The sequence below is a fragment of the Physeter macrocephalus genome, chromosome 5 (assembly GCF_002837175.3).
Source record: "Physeter macrocephalus isolate SW-GA chromosome 5, ASM283717v5, whole genome shotgun sequence".
Taxonomy (NCBI): domain Eukaryota; kingdom Metazoa; phylum Chordata; class Mammalia; order Artiodactyla; family Physeteridae; genus Physeter; species Physeter macrocephalus.
The window spans coordinates 57,647,758-57,670,152 of NC_041218.1; the positions used below are offsets into that span (position 1 = coordinate 57,647,758).

General features: G+C 36.3%; 1 protein-coding gene across 2 annotated transcripts in view; it reads right to left on the reverse strand.

The window, feature by feature from the left end:
• The window catches only part of PEX1 (peroxisomal biogenesis factor 1), a 73,702-nt gene that overhangs the window by 26,716 nt on the left and 24,591 nt on the right, over positions 1-22,395 (reverse strand). Inside the window, exons 7-19 of one of the 2 annotated variants that reach the window (XM_007103347.4) lie at positions 21,093-21,216; positions 20,758-20,861; positions 19,775-19,857; positions 18,488-18,620; positions 14,283-14,379; positions 12,665-12,835; positions 10,671-10,825; positions 8,282-8,471; positions 7,688-7,854; positions 6,050-6,184; positions 2,962-3,026; positions 412-554; positions 221-324 (exon numbers count right to left, since the gene is read on the reverse strand). In XM_007103347.4, the coding sequence (XP_007103409.2) occupies positions 221-324; positions 412-554; positions 2,962-3,026; positions 6,050-6,184; positions 7,688-7,854; positions 8,282-8,471; positions 10,671-10,825; positions 12,665-12,835; positions 14,283-14,379; positions 18,488-18,620; positions 19,775-19,857; positions 20,758-20,861; positions 21,093-21,216 (1,671 nt within the window). The remainder of the gene's footprint in view (positions 1-220; positions 325-411; positions 555-2,961; positions 3,027-6,049; positions 6,185-7,687; positions 7,855-8,281; positions 8,472-10,670; positions 10,826-12,664; positions 12,836-14,282; positions 14,380-18,487; positions 18,621-19,774; positions 19,858-20,757; positions 20,862-21,092; positions 21,217-22,395) is intronic. The other variant, XM_028490004.2, reaches the window with a different exon arrangement.

The window sequence follows — 22,395 nt, forward strand, 5'->3', positions numbered from 1 at the left end:
TGAAAGAGTATATAGTTTTCAGACTTGCATGGAATGGCTGGGCCAAAAAAAGGCTTTGCATCTAATTCAGAATCTTTTCATGCTGTAAGAAAGCAGTGACTAAGGCCTTTGCCGAAAGCTGGTCTTCTAAGGACAACTTCTATTACCTGGCAGAAGTAAAGTTCACAAGGAAAGAGTATAGCATTTGTTGGATTTTGGACTCAAAATATGAAATTGTCACCTGATCAGGAGGAGGACAGTATACACATTTATCTAGTCGGCCAGGCCTGAGCAGGGCAGGGTCAATCAAGTCAGGGCGACTAGTGGCAGCCAATACATAAACACCTGAGGGGGGGGCGGAAATAAAAATCCTTTACTAAATCCTGGTGAAATTTTGTTATAAGAACATATTTCTGTATTTACAATCATTACCCTGTAAGCCTTCTACTCCATCCAACTGAGTCAGCAACTGGTTAACTACACGATCTGTAACTCCTGTATTATCGTGGCCTCGTCGAGGTGCAATAGATTCAAATTCATCAAAGAAAAGGATGCAGGGCTTTGCAGCCTGCGCTCTGGGGAAACAAACAGTATTTCCTATCTAAATAGGGCTTCACAGTTTGCAAAGTAATTTCATATATATATCTATATCTGTATACACATACACACACATATATATATATTTATGTATTTATTTAATTCTTCACAACAAACCCTTAAGGAAGGCAAGGCATATGTAATTATCCTTGTTTTCAGTAAACCAGGTCTTAGAGAGGTCAGGGAAGACACGTGGCTTCTGGACAGAGACTAACAGAGACTAAAACAAAAACCAGTCTTACTCAATGAGTGAAATGCTTCTTTGATTCTTATTACAAGTAAACTCTTTTTAATATGCTTATTGGCCACCTGCACTTCTTTTGTGCAATGTCTCTTCATTTGTCCATTACATTTTGGCGAGCTTACTACTTTTATTTTGTAAGGCTCTCTATAAAATATATTTTAGTTATATATACTACATTTTTTTCTAACTTGAACTTTGACATATAGTTTTATTAATTTATTAACTAATTTTGTTTTAATTAAAAAGAAGGTAACATAAGTTCCATCTCTGGTAAAAGGATGGACTAGATGTCTAAAGAATCGCCCCTAATATAAAATATCTGTCATGGTGATGGAAAAAACCCAACAAATATCTTAGTAAATATATGGCAAGTAAGATAAATCTGGGGCCAACAACACACTGGATTACCTGTGTCTTGAATGTTTGGCAAAACTCTTAAAAAACCAACTAGGTCTGATGTTTGATTTATGCAAGGATTTTTAACTAGCGACCCATTTTTTTCCTACCTTTACCAGACTATTCAGATTTTGTTTCTTCCTTGCTTGACTTTGGTCAAATATATTTTGTCTATGTTACCCAAATTTCAAATATACTGGCATAAAGTTTATAATATTATTTCACAATATTTCCTTATTATCTTTTACATTTCTGGTATATCTTTAGTTTGCCCTCCTCCCCTTTATCCCTAATGTTGTTTATTCATGCTTGCTTTCTTCTTGATCAGTCTTGCTGGAGATCAACTGTACCAGGTTTACAAAACATATTTGGGTTTGTGAACTTCTCTACTGAATTGTTTGCTATTTCACTAATTTTTGTTCTTTATTATTTCCCTCTTTATTTTCATTTATATCTGTATTTTTCTAATTTCATAAGATGGATACCTAGTGATTAACTTTCAGTCTTTTTTTCTTTTCTAAAAATTAAAAGCTATATTTTCCTTGAAATAAGTTTTGCAGTATCTCACCATTTTAATAAACAGCATTTTCCTTATTAGTGCTCATTATTTTCCATTAGATCTCTTCTTTCACTTATGATTTATTTAGTTTTTTAAAAATATCTAAATGTATGGGGGGGCTTATCCTTTTTTTGATTATTTTAACTTGTGTTTTCAGAAAATGGAGTCTGTATGATATTATTTCTTTGAAATATTGCAATCGCTATGTATGGCCTGACATATGGCCAATTTTCAAAAATGTTCCAGGTGTGCTTGAAAAGAATGTGTATTAGGGTACATGTTCTAAATATGTGTACATCAACCTTGCTGAATATGCTGTTTAAATCTTCTAAATTTTTACTATTTTTTTAAACTATTTTTTCACTAACTAATTACTGAGAATTGTGTTAAAATCTTCTACTATGAAGGTGGATCTGTCAGTTTCTCCTTGGAGTTCTATAAATTTTTGCCTTAAATATTTTGAAGTTACAGTATTAGATACAAATAATTTTATAATTGTAATATATTTCTGGTAAATTGAACCTTTTGTCAATATGTGGTTGACTGTCTTTACCTGTAATAGGCTTTTTTGATAATATTATTTTCTTAAATTGGGTGGTAGCAATACAAGAGTTCATTTTATTATTCTTTAAAATATATATGTACATTATATATATTCTCCTAATTGCATATTTTATAACAAAATTTTAGTGGAATGGAACTAAGTGGCTCTTTCATTTAGAAGCTTCCTGTAATCCCATCACATTTAAATAATTTTTTTACTCTTAAATATTAGCTTCTGTATTCATATGTATTTTTATATAAATGCAGTAATAATTATACTCTTTTAATTACATTGGCCACATGGAATCTTAATTTATAAAGAGATAAATTGGGGTAATTATGTGCTTCATATACTTTGAGAATCCTTGAGTAACCACTTATGATTCCACTTTCAGCATTTCAGAAATATTTCTATTGCAAATATAAAACCAAATAATTTCCAAAACTTAATATCAAAATGTTTTATATTTAAGTGGTATTTGGTAAAACAGTGAATTTTTGTTCTTCAGTTTATTAATAACCCACATAAATCACAGGTTTCAAACATCAGTTTTTCATAAAAACAACTGAAGACCAAAAAGCATTGACTGATAAATAACCACAGAGTCAGTTACTTAAAAAAAAACTTTCACTGGTAACTAACCTAATAAAAATATCCCGTACAGCTTGTTCACTTGCTCCAATATATTTGCTGAGTAACTCTGGTCCCTATTAGGTAAAATAAAATTAAATTAGAATTAATTCAAAACTATCTAAAAACAAAATATAATTTTTGTTCGTGACTAAGTCTAAATGCAATAATAGAAAAATTTTAATATAATTAATGGATTTCTCTGAACTACATTTAAAAAATTAATGCAGCTGGGCTAAATATCATACCACAAGTTCTATATTTGGTGTTTCCTTTGCTTAGAACATTTGTCCCCAGAATAGTCTCATGGATCATTGCTTCATTTTATTTAGATCTCTGACAAAACGCCACATCCTCAGAAAGGCCTTTCCTGACAAACCCATCTATGACCCACTCCAGTTACTCTACACCTCCTTCCCTTGACTGTTTTCCTACCTAGTACCTACCACCACCTGACAGTATATTATACATTGAATGTGTCTGTTTATTGTCTCCCTCCCTCCACTAGTAAAATATAAGCTCCGAAAAGGCAGTTTTGTTCATTACTGAATCCCCAGTGCCAAAAACAGTGCCTGCTACATAATAAGTACTGAAAAATTATTTGTTTAGTAAGGTAACGAATCGTTTAAAAAGGGAAAATGTTCCATTTATCTCAAATCTTTGGAGACTCCAAAAAATATGTAATGAGACATGAATTACTTTAATTAGCATCTTCAGTAACTGAAACCAATTTATTTGCTCAGAAGTTGAAGAATATATCATTTTTCCTAAAAGTCAACTGATGAAACTTTCAAAACAAACTTTACTACATATAACAATATCAATAATGAGGACAGTCTTTCCTTAAATTGGGATATTTTAAAAAACTGAATAGGCCCTAAAGTGATCTCCAGTGAAAAATCATTACCTTGAAAAGACCAAAAAGTGATAAGGATATGTGACCAAAATAAAGAATTTCTAATACTCAGCCATCTAGATAGCTATTAATATACTAGTATTTGATTACATTTTCTCAATATAGTCAGAGAACTACAGAGGATGGAACAAGAAACAGCTAAGGCAAAATATTAGGAAAAAGGCAACATACTGGTGTCAGTGAAAGGGCTGTCTTTGATGCATGCCTCTTAGGATCCACCCTGACCTACACAGTCTCAGCTCTCTACCGAAACCTATGCAATGAGAACTCATCCCAAATGTGATTTGAAGATTTACTAAAGGGAAGAGATGAGATGTCCTCCCTAATGGAACAATCTAAAATACAACAATATTTGCAAGTGTTAATCTTGAAAATTATATGTTAAAAAAAAAAAAAGTAAAACTACATTCTAGTGGCAAGTAAAAAAGAAGAATATGGTCATAGTTATTCCAAATTCCAAAAAAGAAGATAGGAAAATTTAAAAGTTATAGCTCTCCATCAACGCCAGGATACCCATATAACCAGCTCAGAAAAACTCATGTGATAAAAAGAGGGTAGGCATAACCCAACTGCAAATTAATAAACTGGCTTTCAGATTATAAATCGATTTTGAATAAGTTTACAATACAGGTTTCCCTCACTTTTTGAAGTTTGCTTTACACTACTTCACTTTTATGAAAGACCTACATTAGTAACTGTTATCGCTAACAAAGAAATCCAAAAAAAATGTTCACGTTTATGAAAAACAGTGAAAAGCGAAAAGCATTGTTTGTCCCACTGTGAACTGTTGGAGAGGCAGAACATACCCCAGCAGCAACAGTGGCGCCACCAAGCTTCTTCCTAGGGAACTACATGCAGCATAGAGCCATCATAGTTTTGAACTGTGTCTGGGAGCATCTGTGCTTTATCTCGATTTATTTTGTTCGTCCATTAGCAAGATGTGTCCAATTGCTTCTTTGTTTTCTACCATTTCAGTTTACGGTAATGTTTCATAGAAACACTCTACTTCCAGATGGTGGGGGGAAATCTGCATATGATTCCTTTGCCTTGAAATGTAATCACTCTTTGGCAAACAAATATTGCTGGGGTGCTGAAGCTGTACAAAGAAGACAGCACATCCCAGACCATAATGACACACCAGTGGTGGAGTGTGAAGCATTACCCAAAATGATCTGCTAGCACGTCCTTTAATAACCATACTCAACCTATATCTGAAAAAATTTAACTTGATGTGACACAGCAAGGGTGAAATATAGCCGACAAATAAAAACCCCAGCTTCCTGCCTTAGTGTGGTCTCCAGCCCCTAGTCTTCTAGGTTTTCTTCCCCCTTCCAGTTTGCTCTTTTATCTGATTATTTAGGTGTAATTCTATTTTATAATCTCTGCCTTAAGCAAGAACATAATAAGCCCTACAAAAGAGAGATGCCTCATTATTCAATTTCCCACACAGTTTAACTAATAGATGGATCACTGCTCCTACTAGTTTTCCAAATATGAGATTAACCCGCTATCAAGAAACATAAATGGTGTTGGCGAGGATATGGAGAAATAGGTATACTCACTCACTGCTGGTAGGAATGTAAAATGGTGCGGTCCTCAAAAACTTACACATAGAATTACCATATGACCCAGAAATTACACTCCTGGGTATATATGTATTCCAGAGAAATGAAAACATATGTCCACATAGAAATTTATACACAAATGTTTATAGCAGCGTTATTCATAATAGCCAAAAAATGGGAACAACCCAAATGTCCACCAATGATGAATGGATAAACAAACTGTGGCATATCCACACCACCTTAAAAAAGACTGAATATCATCCCACCATAAAAAGTACTGAACTACTGAGGCATGCTACAACTTGGATGAACCCTGAAAACATTATGTTAAGTGAAAGAAGCCAGACACAAAAGGTGACATACTGCATGATTTCTTTTATATGAAATAGCTAGAACAGACAAATCCATAGAGACAGAATGCAGGTTAGTGGTTGCCAGGGGCTGGGGGAAGGAGAATGGGCTGAAAAAGTTTTGCAACTAGAGAGAGGTGCTGGCTACACAGCATTGTGAATGCACTAAATGCCAATGAACTGTACACTTTAAAATAGTTAATTATGTAAATTTTCCCTCAATTAAAAAAAAAGAAAAAGAAGAGAAAAAAGATAAATGCCAAACATACCTTGACACTAATAAAATTCATTCCACTCTCTCGTGCAATTACTCCAGCTAGTAAGGTTTTTCCTGTTCCAGGAGGACCATACAACAGCACTCCTGTCCTCTGTCGTATGGGCAAGTTTGCAAATAATTCTGGGTACTGAAAGAAACAAAAATATGACAAAGAGCTCAACTCTAAAACAAATGACTAAGCAGTGGCCAAAGATCAATGTATAGAAAAAAGTACTTGGGTGGTAACAACGGCCATCTTTATGACAGTACAATGATAGAAAAAACATTCCTACTCAGAATAATGAACTCAAAGGAACTACCACAGATTTTTCCCAATTGGACCATGGAATACATACATTCCACATAAAAAGCATATAAATGCATCAGAACTTCTTTCCATTTTTTCCTTTTTTTTTTGTTTTTTTCAAACATTATAATAGTACATTAAGAAAATAAAAACCAATCTTTAAACAAGTATACTGCCTTTCACTTGTATGGTTCATGGGGCAAGTTATGGCAGCTATGTATATTCAAATATATTCAATCAAAGAAAAGAAAATAAATAATACAGAAGCATGTGTAATTATAATCGACAGTAAAATCTCCGAAGAGACTCAATGCTGAACAAGTAACTGACTGCTTCTAAATTATCTTCTAAATCACCAGCTTCTCAGCAAGAAAACTTTTTGAACAGGTGAGCCAAACATCAGGCTACTGTCAGCAATCTCCTAGTCTCCTCTATTAAGTACACCTATTTAGTCCCACGTGTTGACAAAATTTCAACCTCATCTCGACCTCCATTCTAATCTGAAAGAGGCCCCAAAGTCAGCACTTACACAGATGGTCTCACGTATCTGGCCCGGGATGTATCTGGATACTGATGTTTGGTGCCCAGACCCAGCATTTGGGGTCATGATCCGCAGGCAAGTACTTCCCACGCCCCTGCTCTCCCTAACAGGCTTAAACCCCGAGTCCAGGGCTGCACTCAGTATGTCCCAGGCCCCACCAGACAGTTCCCAGGACTGTCTGTAACTGAGGTCCTTACATGTAACTGAGATCCTTACCCGTTTCTTTATCTCTTTGGATGGGCCCCTGATCTCATGCAAAGATCCTTTTCTCTCAGGTTTCTGATTCAAACACACCACCTCCTAGATTCTACTTTTGATCTTCTAAAGAACAATCTACAACTGCCCCCTCTATTGTGCTGTCTGCCTGGTCTATGCTGCCTGCTAACTGCCTTTCTAGACTGGCACCCAGAGTCTAGAAATCTGGCTTAATCCATCAGCTCTGTGGATCTAAATGACTCTCTCACCTCCCAGTTTATTCCTATCTGTTTCTGCTCAACCCTAGCTGACAGTTCATTTGCTTTAGTACAACCTGGATGATTCAAGAAAAACACAAGAACTCTGAAATTCACATCAAAATGTGTTTACTCTAAATAGCACCTCAGCTTTCTTTCCAGGCAAGGAATATATCAGCTACTTTAAAAATCTGTTAGAGTGCCAAACATAGGACTGGACATTTGGTAACAATAAATACTTGCTGGACCAAATGGAAGCTGGGCAAGCCAACATATACAGCCAGAACCGACGGATGATTCATTGGTTCTTCTGGCAGTCGGTAGTGCTTGGTTTGGTTGTTTTTTAAGTACCTTGGCTGGTAACTGGATAGTGTCCACAAGTATCTGCCGAACTTCGTGTAATCCTCCAATCTTATCCCAGCCCAGATCCCTAGGGTTATGCAGGTCAACATCTCGCAGAGACACAGGAATAAATCCTCGGAGAGCCTTTCGCAAGTCCAATGTTGTTAAAACTAATTCTGTTTAAAAAAAAAACAAAACTTCTTTGGGTAGTCCTATTTGTATATGAATTTTCAAAACATGCCATCATACAGTTGACCTCTCTTACCCATTTTCCCCTCCCTTACCCCTTCCACTCTAGTAACCACCACTCTGTTCTTTGTATCTACGTGCTTATGTTTAGTTTGGTTTGTTCATTTTTTATTTTTTTGTTTTTTATGTTCCACATATGAGTGAAATCATATGTTATTTGTTTTTCTCCGACTTCACTTAGCCAATCTTAATTTTAAAAATTCCATCAATTTAGCTGGAAATGCCAATTTTCTACTCAAATAGCTGCTTATTTGAATACCAAAATGGAATATATTTAATTCTTACCTTACTACAATTACACTTCTCCACGACGGAAAGAAGAGTCCAAATTCTGGTTTTAACAGTAAAACTTACCTTCCCTGGTGGATATACTCTGATGAGAGAGACAGGAATGTATGGCTCGATCCATAAGCACTGTAAAATCTCTAGCCACAAACCCTTCAGTTTCTTTTGCTATACACTGCAGATCAAGATCAGTGAACTTGTTCATATCACAGTCTAGCTTATTTTTTATTACATTATACAGAATTTCACATCTTTGATCCTAAAGAAAAAACACAAAATTCAAATTTATAATTTTACTCAAGTGCAAATTTTTGTACATGTATTTTGAGAAATATCAGGTTGACATAATCTACAGGGACAGAAAGCAGATTGGTGTGTGCTTGCAGATCGAGTGGGGGAGTGATGATTGCAAAGGGGCAGTAGGAAACATATGGGAGGGATGGAAAGTTTGCAACTTTAATTGTGGTGATGGTTTCATGGTGTGTGTGTGTGTGTGTGTATATATATATATATATGTTAAAACTCATCAAATTGTACACTTTAAATAGTATGTTGTCTTCAATTACACCTTAATAAAGCTGTAAAAAAAAATCACATTCATAAATGATTGCTCTCTTTCTCCAGTTAGAAGATTTTTATTTTGGTTCCTTTAAGGGTTGTTGTTATTCCTATAAAACATAATTCTAAAAACACATTCAATGACCAATACCACTATCATTCTGTTATGCTTAATAACAGGTGTATTTTTATTCTTCAATAACAGTTAATTAGCACAGGGTCTGAATATTTAGAGTAGATGTAAGAATTTTAAACAAGAATTTAAAATATGCTTGCCTGTCCCAGAACATTCTTTTTGAGCGTGCTGCCACTAAAACCATCAGGATTGAAGTCCCCAGAGGAGATGATGGGCTGTATGTGCTTGTATATATTTGGTCTTTGTCTTGCTTCTGACACAGATCTCCTAAAACCCTTAAAATGTCCTAATGATAAGAGTAATAAAGGTGTCTTGACATTAATAACAAACCCCTTTTAGCCACACCTGAGTTTACGTTAATGAGGTGACTTTCGGAAAGCACCTAAGTATGGGGGCTGGTTGCCAGGGGAACCAACCTTGCCTAGAGGATGTAACTTTCAGTCTCACCCCCTGATTTCCAGGGAGGGGAGAGGGACTGGAGGCTGAATCAATGACAATGGCCAGTGCTTTAATCAGTCATGCCTATGTAACAAAGCTTCCATAAAAACCTAAAAGGATGGGGTTGGAGAGCTCCCAGGTTGGAGAACCAGAACACTTCCACATGCCACCGGGCCAGGCCCCAAACTCCACAAGGACAGAAGCTCCTTTGTTTTGGACTTCATCCTATGTATATTTTCATCTGACTGTTGATTTGTACCCTTTAATATTCCTTGTAACAAACTGGTAATCTACTGAGTAAACTAGTTTCCCAAGTTCTGTGAGTTGTTCTAGCAAATTAATTGAACCCAAAGAGGGAATAGTGGGAACCTCTGACTTATCACCAGTCAGAAGCACAGGTAACATTGGCATCTGAAGTGGAGGGCTCTCTTGTGGAACTGAGGCCTTAACCTGTGGAATCCGATGCTCTCTCTGGGTAGTGTCAGAATTGAGCTGAATTGCAGGACACGCAGTTGGTGTCCAAAAATTGCTTGATGGTGTGGGGAAAAAACCCACATGTTGGTAATGGGTGCCAGAGTCATAGTGGGTACAGAATATTAGTGCTGGTAAAAAAAAAAAAAAAAAAAGTTTAGTCAGTCAAATTTTTAAAAGAAGAAATGCTTAAAAAAAGGTAAATATGTGAGGTGATGGATGTGTTAATTAACTTGATTGTGGTAAAGATTTCACAACGTACATGTATAGCAAATCATCGTGTTGTACAATTTAAATATATATAATTTTACTTGTCAATTATATCTCACTAAAGCGGAAAAAAAATTCTAATTTCCATAGTGTATTTACAGATTTTACCAATGTGAAATGAAGCAGTTCAGAATTTTTAGGGTTTTTGTTTCTTTTTAAATGGAATAAAAAAAGAAAACAATAATGAAAAAAAAAAAAGAAATGCTGTTTTATAAAAAGACATTTCCTTGGAAAGTACCTGGTAATATTTCAGATGGTTACAAACGAAAATTGTGCATCTAATAGCAAAACATTCACTGAAGGTCGATTTTTAAGTACCCTTAAGATCACTAACATAAGCATTACTTTAAAGCCATAAATCATGAATAAAATTGAAAAATATGTAATTTATATAAAAAGTGACATATGGGAATTCCCTGACGGTCCAGTGGTTAAGATTCCACACTTCCTCTGCAGGGGGCATGGGTTCAATCCCTGGTTGGGACACTAAGATCCTGCATAACACGCAGCACAGCCAAAAAAAAAGGAAAAAAAAAAAAAAAAAAAAGGGACATATTTCAATAATCTTCACAAGTAGTATGTTACCTGGTCGGGAGGTTGAATATGCTGGACACACTGAAATATGTGAATTCCTTGAGCAGAAACAAGTAAAGGATGTAGAGAATGTTGAGACTGGCTTGTAGCAATCAGTGCCACCAAACTTCCCATGGAAATAAACTCTTTCACCACATCGTTCAAAGCTAGAATTAAGTAATATAGTGTAAAAACTTAGTACACAAAAGCATGAAATTTAAAAATCATACATTCATTAAAAATAATAAACAAACTTGAGCTTTAAGGTGGAGTATGAATGGAATGGCTCCTCTTTACCGTTTAAAAGTTAAATCTTCCATTCATTCATCAGTTTATCTACTGAGGACCTAATATTGGCCAGGCTCTAGTCAATCTAATGAAGGTACAGGAAGCACTGTAAACTCTGTATACTCAGAACAATGCCTAGGTGAGCTTCCTTCATCTGGATCTTATTAAGTAAATGAAAAGGAGTCTCTGAAATAAATATTATAGAAGGATGATAACATAACACAATATGGAAGTTTAAGTACGCAAAATACAGCTCATATTCCTATGACTTCCTGAACAATCTCTTTCTACCCTAGCTTTTGCAAGGTTTGGCTGGTATGAGGTTAGAACTGAAACAGGTATTAATAACATATATCTGAGTCCTGACCTAGAAATCTGCAGCATTCCCTTAAACACTAGACTAAAAAGTCTTGCAGATGCTACAGGATTCCAAATGTGAAATTAACACCAGTTTACGGTAACCCAAGCCACTGTGGTTGCATTTTTTATCTATTTCACCTCTTAAGAACCTCGAGGCAGCAGAAGGCTGCGAAATCCTCCAACCTCCACCCTGGTCCCACCCTCTCCTTGAACCCTAAGCTCTAGGCAAAGGAGTATTGATTGTCTAACATACTGTGACTTCTTCTACCTCTGTACCTTTGCCTGTGGACCACACTTCCTTTGCATCTTCATTAGCCTGAAACTGTTCCATACTAACTTCTACTCCTCCATCAAAACTCATTTCAGGGGGCTTCCCTGGTGGCGCGGTGGTTGAGAATCCGCCTGCCAGTGCAGGGGACATGGGTTCGATCCCTGGTCCGGGAAGATCCCACATGCTGCAGGGCAACTAAGCCCCATGCGCTACAACTTACTGAACCTGTGCTCTAGAGCCCGCGAGCCACAACTACTGAGCCCGCGTACCACAACTACTGAAGCGCATGTGCCACAAAGAGAGAAGCCACTGCAATGAGAAGCCTGCGCAGTGCAACAAAGAGTAGCCCCCACTCGCCACAACTAGAGAAAGCCCTTGCGCAGCAACAAAGACCCAACACAGCCAAAAATAAATAAATAAATTTTAAAAAAACCCAAAACTCATCTCAGTTATGAACTCCCCCCAAAAGACCCTGATAATTTCCCACACCACCTTCAATTTAGTGTATGTGCTCCTATCACACCCTGTACATACTTCTAGGAGAACATATCCTACCTACCCTCCTAGTTGTGTCATCCTGGACAAATTACATAATCTTTGAATTTCCGTTTACTCACCTGTAAAACCAGGAGAATATCTGCATGTAGAGTACAAAGCAACCCCTAGCCCCGAAAGGGCAGTCAACACATGGTAGCTATCATTATGACTGTCAGTCTTCTGTACTAACATTATATCTGTTTACTTTTATTTCCTCTCCAAGACTCTGAGAATATAGACTGTGCACAGAAATATTTGTCAAATGAACAAAGCAAGAGTAAATCTGTACAATTCAGCAATTTCTAATATGTGGAGGAGAATGAAAAGGCCCCAAAGACTAATGATGAAGTCGTAGAATTTTCACACTGCTCTGACTCTACTGATTTTGCTAATACAGAGCAACCTTAGAATGCTACCAGAGGCCTCAAAAACAACACATTACATAGCACATATTCTGTTCTCTAAAGAGAGCAGATATACTACGAAGACTGGAGATGCTGTCTGATAAAGGACAAGGGCCTGCAGCCAGCGAGTGAACGCGTTACGTTACCATGTGCGAGCCTCCGGCTCTGCACAGCCTCAGGACTGTGCTCGTGTTCTGGAAGAGCAGGCAGGCCAGCAACAAGATCCAGGTCATCCAACAGGACAACAGAAGGCTGCCGCCACACCGCCTCTGAGAAAGCTGCCTCTAGGGCTTTCTGTATGTTTTCAAGCCTTTTTCCTTAACACAGAAGATATGAAATGGTTTTATTGTTATTTGAGGGCTGGGAAAGGTCAGGCTGCCCTTGAAAGCATTAGAAAAGCTCAATATTGATTTGACTATAAAAATTCAATCGATACAGTATTTTGTTATATATATATATACCAATCAGTAAAATTTGTTAATCACTAACATGATTTAAATAATACAGCCTCAAAGGACTAAGTACTGAATTTTATAAAACTGAAAAAAGTTATGCTACTATAATTTCTATACATATGTATTTATTTATCCTTGCCTCATTCCATGGAGAATTTCAGATGGCTTACAACAAAACAGTAAAATAAAAGCAGGATGTGGGAAAATATAAATGAAAGCAGGGGATCACAAGTCAGATAAAATCAAACACAAAGGTAGCCACCTAGAGATCCTAGAATTGCTATATTTGAAGCATTAATTTGGCTTCAATCTTCCTGGTGAATTACAAACTTTTAATTTTCAAAGAACAGAGAACATACCAATTCATAAACCAATATAAAGAGTTCCTGTTACTTAGTTCTCAAACAAAATTTTCACATGAGGCTTCAAGCAAGACTCTAAAGAGATGGACAATGTCTCTGAAACCACATTTATAGAATATGAAGTAATGGGTTTTCAAAGACCATTTCTTAGTTTCCTATCATATACTATATTAAAAAGCAGAATATAATGACTAGTTGGGACTATATGATAGTGGTAGCCAAGGGGGGAAAAATTAACTACTCAGTAAAATCTTGATTTTTAAAAAATTGAATAGATAATAATATGTTAAAGATTTTCAAAAGTACAAGTGTACAGCTGACCAGGAACAACATGGGTTTGAGCTGTGCAAGTCCACTTATATGTGCGTTTTTCCAGCAGTAAATACCACAGTACTGTACCACCCAAGGCTGGCTGAATCTGCAGACACAGAGGGACCACGTATACAGAGGGCTGTGACTCTAAGTTACACAAAGAGCTTTCGTTGCATAGAGGCTGGCACCCCAACACTCACACTGTTCAAGGGTCAGCTGTATGTGATAAATTGTAAGTCTCCTCTTTGCTGTCCCTAGCCACCCACTTTCCCTCCCCTGAGGCAGCCACCCTACAAGTCTCCCAAAGCAAGTCAGAGGGAATCTATACCCATTAGAGTATATTCTAGATACTAACTTTCTCAGAGTGGTGTAAGTTGGAATTTTCAGGAATATAGTCTACAAAGAGTTTTGGCTAGGAAAAAAAAAAGGCCTCCATCAAATATGGAGAGTTTTAAAATTTTTATTAGAAACATTAGAAAGCCAAAGATTTAAAATTTCTAAGTAATTTCAATGCCTAAATGACCAACAGAAAGGTTAAAGATTAGATATTTGTATTTCTTAGATTACCAGCATTAAATAGTAACATTTCTTTCTACCAGAAAAAAGATTTATGTAGAGTATTACCATATTCATACCTCGTAAAGCTTTACAGTCAACTATTTCCACATGGGCATCCAATATGTTAAATGCTTCTTTACAGATTGCCTTCGCTAAAGTTGATTTTCCACTCCCCTAGAAAATAATTGCTTAAATTAGAACTCTCAATATATTCAGTCACAGAACTAGCCTCTGTCACTGTGATAACCACCAAGATTCAGCCTCATCAATCAAGTATATACTACACAATGTTATATAACAATTACATCTCAATACAGCTGGGGAAAAAAAGAAAATCCACATCCCTGATTATAAAATAACATTTAAAAAATACGAAATAATTGTAAATACTTAGTACAGAAAGGTAAAAAGAATCTGTAATCGCCCCACATCACAGAATTAATTACTGTCAACTGTTTTGCTGTATCATCCTTCCAGACACTCCACACACATTTTATGCAAATTTATGAACATGGGATTACAGTATTCCTGAGGGTTTATAATAAATCATTGTCCTCTTTATCAACAGATATAGAGCTGCATCAGCTCCCTAGTACAATACCACTGTGAGGATGTACTGGACCATAATGTGTTTATCAAGACCCTTCCTGGTGTATATTTATGTTACTTCCACTTTTTAACTATTGTAAGTAAAGCTAAAATAAATATCCATACATATATGTTTACTTATTTGTCAGATTATACCTTCAGAATAAATTTCTAGAAGTGTAATTACTACATCAAAAGGTATACATATTTGAATTTTGCTAAACATTGCTATAAGTGCCCCTTAGAAGACTGAACGCTGTTAGGTTTTTTTTTGGATTCTGTGTTCATTTTATTTTTTATAACATCTTTATTGGAGTATAATTGCTTTACAATGCTGCGTTAGTTTCTGCTTTTTAACAAAGTGAATCAGCTATATGTATACATATATCCCCATATCTCTTCCCTCTTGCGTCTCCCTCCCTCACACCCTCCCTATCCCACCCCTCTAGGTGGTCACAAAACACCGAGCTGATCTCCCTGTGCTATGTGGCTGCTTCCCACTAGCTATCTATTTTACATTTGGTAGTGTATATATGTCCATGACACTCTCTCACTTCGTCCCAGCTTACCCTTCCCCCTCCCCATGTCCTCAAGTCCATTCTCTACGTCTGCCACTGTTAGGCTTTTATAATTCTTTTAATATAGGTTTCCTCCCTCAATCTACTACTATTTTTTTCCTTTTCTCCCTCCCCCTAATAAATTTATTTATTTTTGGCTGCTTTGGGTCTTCTTTGCTGCGTGTGGGCTTTCTCTAGTTGCAGCAAGGAGGGGCTACTCTTCATTGTGGTGCACAGGCTTCTCACTGTGGTGGCTTCCCTTGTTGCGAAGCAGGGGCACTAGATGTGCGGGCTTCAGTAGTTGTGCAATGCGGGCTCAGTAGTTGTGGCTCACGGGCTCTAGAGCACAGACTCAGTAGTTGTGGTGCATGGGCTTAGTTGCTCTGTGGCATGTGGGATCTTCCCGGACTAGGGCTTGAACCTGTGTCCCCTGCACTGGCAGGTGGATTTTTTTTTTTTTTTTGGTACGCGGGCCTCTCACTGTCGTGGCCTCTCCCATTGCGGAGCACAGGCTCCGGACGCGCAGGCTCAGTGGCCCTGGCTCACAGGCCCAGCCCTGTGGCATGTGGGACCCTCCCGGACCAGGGCACAAACCCGCATCCCCTGCATCGGCAGGCGGACTACCAACCACTGCGCCACCAGGGAAGCCCCGTGGCAGGTGGATTCTTAACCACTGTGCCACCAGGGAAGTCCAATCTACTACTATTTCTTACCATTGTTCCTTTGTCTAGCTTTAACACCCCTGCACCAGCTGTAATATTTTGCTTTTCATTACTGTGAACTGGAAAAAACAGCCATGCTTATTGTGCAAAGTCTGAAATTTAGCAGGCATTCAACAATACTACCATCATTATAGTTTACAGAATTGCATTTATATTTAAAGTCACTGGACCCCAAAGAATAAAGAAATTAGGGATGCTGGGGTGTAGGCCCCACCTGTCACTTTTTGCTGAATCAGAGGGCCTTTTCTCTCACTCAAAGTAATTCACATTTGTACAGCACCTTTCATATATATTATTTCTCTTAAGTGAGGTTAATCCTAAAAGGCAGGTTAAGAAACTAAAAACTGCCTGAGGTCACAGCCAGTAAATATATAACAAAGGTGGGACTCAAATTCAGGTCTTCTACTTGCTCTTTCTATTAATCACGCTACCTCTATGTGAGACGGTGGAACTCTGGTTTCTGAATCAATAGGATATTGTTTTTCAAAATCAATATTCTACCAGGATGATATATTTTGAAATTTGACACAGGTAATCTAGAAAACATGTAGAGTAGTTGCTATATTTTACCAGCCTTGCATACCTGAAATAAATCCTACTTGACTGTGGTATATAATTCTTTTAGTATATTGGTTGATTTGATTTGCTCATCTTTTGTTGAGGATTTTTGCATCTATGTTCATGAGAGATATTTGTAGTTTTCTTGTAATGCCTCTGTCTGGTTTTGTTATTAGATAATGCTGGCCTCACAGAATGAGTTAGGAAGTATTTCCTCTGCTTCTATCCTCTGAAAGAGACTGTAGAGAATTGGTATAATTTCTTCCTTTAGGGTTTGGTAGAATTCACAAGTGAACCCATCTGGGCCTGGTGCTTTCTGTTTTGGAAAGTTATTAATTACTGATTCAACTTCTTTAATAGATATAGGCCATTTTATATTGTCCATATCTTCTTGTGTGCGTTCTGGCAGACTGTGTCTTTCAAGGAATTGGTCTATTCATCTAGGTTATCAAATTTTTAGGCACAGAGTTGTTTATTACTATTACTACTTTATTATCCTTTTAATGTCCATTGGATCTGTACTGATATCCACTTTTTCATTTCTTATATTAGTAATTTGTATCCTCTTTTTTTTTCTTAGCCTGGCTAGAGGCTTATCAATTTTACTGACCTTTTCAAAGAACCAGCTTTTGGTTTCACTGATTTTCTCTACTGATTTCCTGTTTTCAATTCATTGATTTCTGCTCTAATTCTTATTATTTCTTTTCTTCTGCTTACATAGGATTTAATTTGTTCTTCTTTTTCTAGCTTCCTAAAGTGGAAACTTAGATTATTGGAGTAGTTGCTATATTTTAAGTAAGAATCAAAAGAGACAACTGGGCTAGTAAGAGGGAAAAAAAGTTATGATACTAGAGTTAAAAGTGAATAGAAATGAAAAAGCCTTATAATTTTAAATTGAAAAAAAGCACTAAGACTCACAAAGACCACACTGCAGCCCTGGAAAAAAAATACTGCATTGGTAGAGAATAAAACTGTAAGCCCCTTAAAAGGGCAGGGAACCTCTCGCAAGACTGACAAAGATTAAAACAAAAGAAGATACAAATCACCAATAACAGGAAATGGGACATCACAACAGACTCTGCACCTATTAACAGCACAGTAAGAGAATGCTACAAACAACTTTATGCTCATAAATTTGACCAGTTCCTCAAAAACTACAAACTACCAAATGCCTGCCAAAATGAAACAGACAATTAAGGACTTTGAATTTATAAAGAATTTATAAAGAAATCTCTAGGCCCTGATGGTTTCAGTGGAGATTTTACAAAACATTTTAAAGAATTAACATCAATTTTATACAATCTCTTCCAAGAAACAGAACAGGAGGGAACACTTTTCAACTTATTTTACGAGGCCAGTATTACCCTGAGAGCAAATCCAGACAATCGCAGTACAAAAACAGAAAACTACAGGCTCATGAACTTACATGGAAAAATCCTCAACAGAATATTAGCAAACAGAACCCAGCAATGTGTGGGTTGGCCAAAAAGTTCGTTCAGGTTTTTCCATAAGATATTATGGAAAGAATAACAGACCACGACCAAGTGGGATTTATTACAGATTTGCAAGGCTGGTTGAACATTTGAAAATCAATCAACCTTATTAACACTCTACCAACACCCTAAAAAAGAGAATTCATACAATCATATCAATTGATATAGAAAAAGTGCAGGGAGACCATCACCTTATTCATCACCACGCTCCCAATACCTAACAGCAGGCACTCAAAAATATTAGTGAATGAATGAATGCCTTCCATATCTGGTAACAACAACCCTATATAATAGATGATCAAAACCCAAAGAGAAGAATTAAAAATTGCTAATTAGTGAAAATAAGCACATTTTAACCACATACCTTTCCTCCCGTGAGTAAAAGGGCTCCGTTTCTAAGTCCTGCCACAAGGGCCATCAGCTGCCGAGACAAAGGGCGTCCTAGGAGGCTATGAGTGATGTGCTCCACCGAGGAGACGCCTAAGGAGTTCACTCCTCTGCAAACATGTAAATTGCATGATAAACCACTGAAACAGGGTAAAATCTAGCTATAAAAAACTCTGAAACTTTTCTTCCCAGGCTACTTAATGAGTTAATAAAAAGAGTAAAATCTTAAAAATGCTCCCTTACTTGAAAGTAAAATGAATTAATGCCAAATCTGAGTCACAGATTTTAAAACTATTTTTATTACTTTCAAACATGTGCAGTAACTAAAAGTTTTGTCCTAATAGGACTCCTTAAGGAATTTCTCTTAATGCATACAAATATCCCCCTGAAAATGATTTCTGGTTTGTCATCCAACATTATCATAAATGGGTGCTTTTAAAGTGTTAGCATAATTGAAGACTTATTCCCTCTTAAATGTCATTTTTGAAATCCAGTTTCAATCTGTAGATTACACAAATATGAACTTTGACCTACTTCCTGACTCTGCCAGTTTATTTCTGAAAATAAATATCATAAATTCCTAAATTTAGTCTGAAGAGATTTTACTTTATACTTGAATATTATGCCACATTTAAGCATTGTTACTTTATAGTTTAATCCTTTTACTAAAACATTTATAGACTATACTATTATAGGAAATCAAATCACTACTAATATACCTACTAAAGGCCTCTGTGAAGAATTCTAAGAAGTAATGTTTATGTGAGATTCTTATATTGTATTAAGACCTAAAGAAATTGAGAAGGTTCTTTTCAGGTTTGTTTGTCTTAAAGTTGAGGAACACACTAATAACCCCAATCAGTACATCAATAAGACAGTGAAGGAATAACTTAATTTGAAATATTTTCAAACATTCAGCTAATGTTTTTGGATTTAACTTTTAAAATTAATTTATTAATTTTAAAGGATTATTGTTTTATTCAAGCATGTATGATCCAGGTCATATCTAGTTGGCTCCCTTTTCACAAATCAAATCTCAAAGTAAAATTTCTAATAAGTTTCAGACTTTTAGTTATCTAAGAAGAGAAGGCAAATTACTAAGCCAGGTGTGAAAACAGAAACAATCCTTGAAAAAAATATTTACTATTGCATTAGTAAGACTAGTCAATGATATTAACATCTAATTTAACATTTACACATAAAAGCCCTGGCAAAGATAATGTCAAATGTGTCTAAACATGCTAGTTTGGCCATAACTTCTTACCCCAAGCAGTTCAGCTTTAAAAAAGGAAGAATAAAGTCAATTTCCTCACTGTTTTCTTCTTTTACCATAGGATCCAGAAGGACCTATAGTAGCAAGGAAAAATCAATTTTACATTTCAAAGTTATACCTTTTGCCTTTTTTCTTGGGTCCCAGGACACTGAATTGCTGATTCTATTACACCAGAGAGAAAAGATATACTGTACATGCAAGATTATAACTTAAAATAGCCCTAACAATAATAATTTACTCATCCAAGGAATATAAATATTTACGGTTAACAAGCAGTAAAGAATGTCATCTTCTTAATACAGTTTACAGATATATCTTTATTTGCAATTTTGATTTGTGTCGCATTTATTTCTTTTCACAATCTTACATCTGTATCTTCTCTGAATGGTATTCCTTAAATTATATTTCAAAAGTAGACAAATAATGTCTAATTTCAAACCACTGAAATTCTAAATGACTAGAGAATCTTTAATTGTATAAGGACAAGAGTGAATATCCTAACCAAAACATAATATTCTAAAAGGAGTACTTTAAAAATATTTCTGGAAGAAAAGTGACCTGATAATATTTGTGAAGAGTTGAGAAATAAAGAACTGACAAAATAACATGGGTTGTGCAGCAAAACTGCAAATAAAAGTATGAATTAAAAAAATTAAACCCCTAAGCTAAGTTTTCATTTATTTCAGTACTAGAAGATTTTAAAATCATGATCCACTTGCCAGTTAACATGATCAATTCTATTCTTAAAACTTAATTGTGCGGAGGCATCAATTTCAAATTTAGGATAAATCAACAATTTGTTTAGATAAGTTAAAGAGATTACAGTATAAAATATTTTAAATCAAGTTATTCCTTACTCTTATCATTCAAGTTTCTATACACTTTAGGATACAAGGTAACAGGTAAATTCATACTTTAGAATCAATCACATGTGAAAATATTATTTCATTAAATATTCAATAGTATGTAATTACTTGTATTGTCATCTTCTGTAACAGATTGGTACTCAACAGAAAAAGAGTTTCTTCTTTTTCCTTTTCCCAAGAATGAACTATATTCAGAGCAAACTCCTTCAACCCTATTAAAAGGAAGGTAATAAATGTAGTTAGTACTGAAGCTGAGATGAAATAATTTAAAATTTAAATTTATTTAAATTTAAACAGAGGAGGCATTCTTTGATACGTAAAATCTGTTTAATTATCATCATTAGGTTTCCTGTTCATACATATCACAAGTTGGAAAAACAATGAAAAATTTTCTGACTTCTTTAATAGGAAAAATATTGAAATAACAAATAAAATATACTCACCATCTTTCATTTCCAACTTAATATATTCTTCCTTTGATACTATCAGAGGAAGTGTGGTAGTAGTAGACTGCTGTAGCCATGAATAGAACACAGTTTTTATGTCTTCTTCACTTATGTCTTTAGGCTGCCAGAGAAAAGGAAAGAACAGTAATGATATTCTAATACATGAACTTAACCTTAACATTCTTATTTTAACACCTTATCTTGCCAATAAAATGATGTTCATAGGCACAGATTTGGGATTTGACGTTACAGTACGAGTACAGCACAGCCTGAAGAAACATTTACACAAGTGGCAAAGTTTTAAACGCTCCTTTTCTCTATGCCCAGTGATACACACACCATAATCTAGCTCACTTGATAACTATTCCAGCCCCATTCCCCCTTGCCTCCCTCTACTGTAGAGCAAACTCTACAGTGGGAGGGCAAACTCCTTTACTCCCAGCTTGGAACTGTGTGTGCATGCACGTGGCTGCACTCTGACCAATGCTTTACAATCAGCAATCCATGGGAAAGCCTTCTCTTCCTAATTAAAAGGTAGAGAGGGCTTCCCTGGTGGCGCAGTGGTTGCGCGTCCGCCTGCCGATGCAGGGGAACCGGGTTCGCGCCCCGGTCTGGGAGGATCCCACATGCCGCGGAGCGGCTGGGCCCGTGAGCCATGGCCGCTGAGCCTGCGCGTCCGGAGCCTGTGATCCGCAACGGGAGAGGCCACAACATGAGGGAGGCCCGCATACCACAAAAAAAAAAAAAAAAAAAAAAAAAAACAAAAGGTAGAGAAACCTTGCAAGGAGAAGAATTTTGCTTTGTGCCTTTCCTTCTGCTGCCAAGAATGCAGACGTGATGCCTATTACTACGGCAAATGTCTTGCATCTAAGAGGCAAAGGCTAAAGATGGCAGAAGAAAAAGACCAAAGGAGCCTAGATCTTTGGTTACATGGTTTAACCCCTTTGAGCTTCTCCAAACTTCTCTGCGCATGAGAAAAATAAACTTTTTATATGTTAATGTCACTTTCTTTTTTTTTTTCTGTTAAGATGGCCGACATACTCAACAAGTAGAGTGTTAATAAATTGTTCAAAAGGTATTAAGAAATTCTGAGAACACTGCTTATTTTTGATGCTTTTACATTAACATTAAGTTTTAAAAATCTATTTGAAATTAAAAAGGAAATAACAGGGCTTCCCTGGTGGCGCAGTGGTTGAGAGTCCGCCTGCCGATGCAGGGTACACGGGTTCGTGCCCCAGTCCGGGAAGATCCCACATGCCGCGGAGTGGCTGGGCCCGTGGGCCATGGCCGTGGAGCCTGT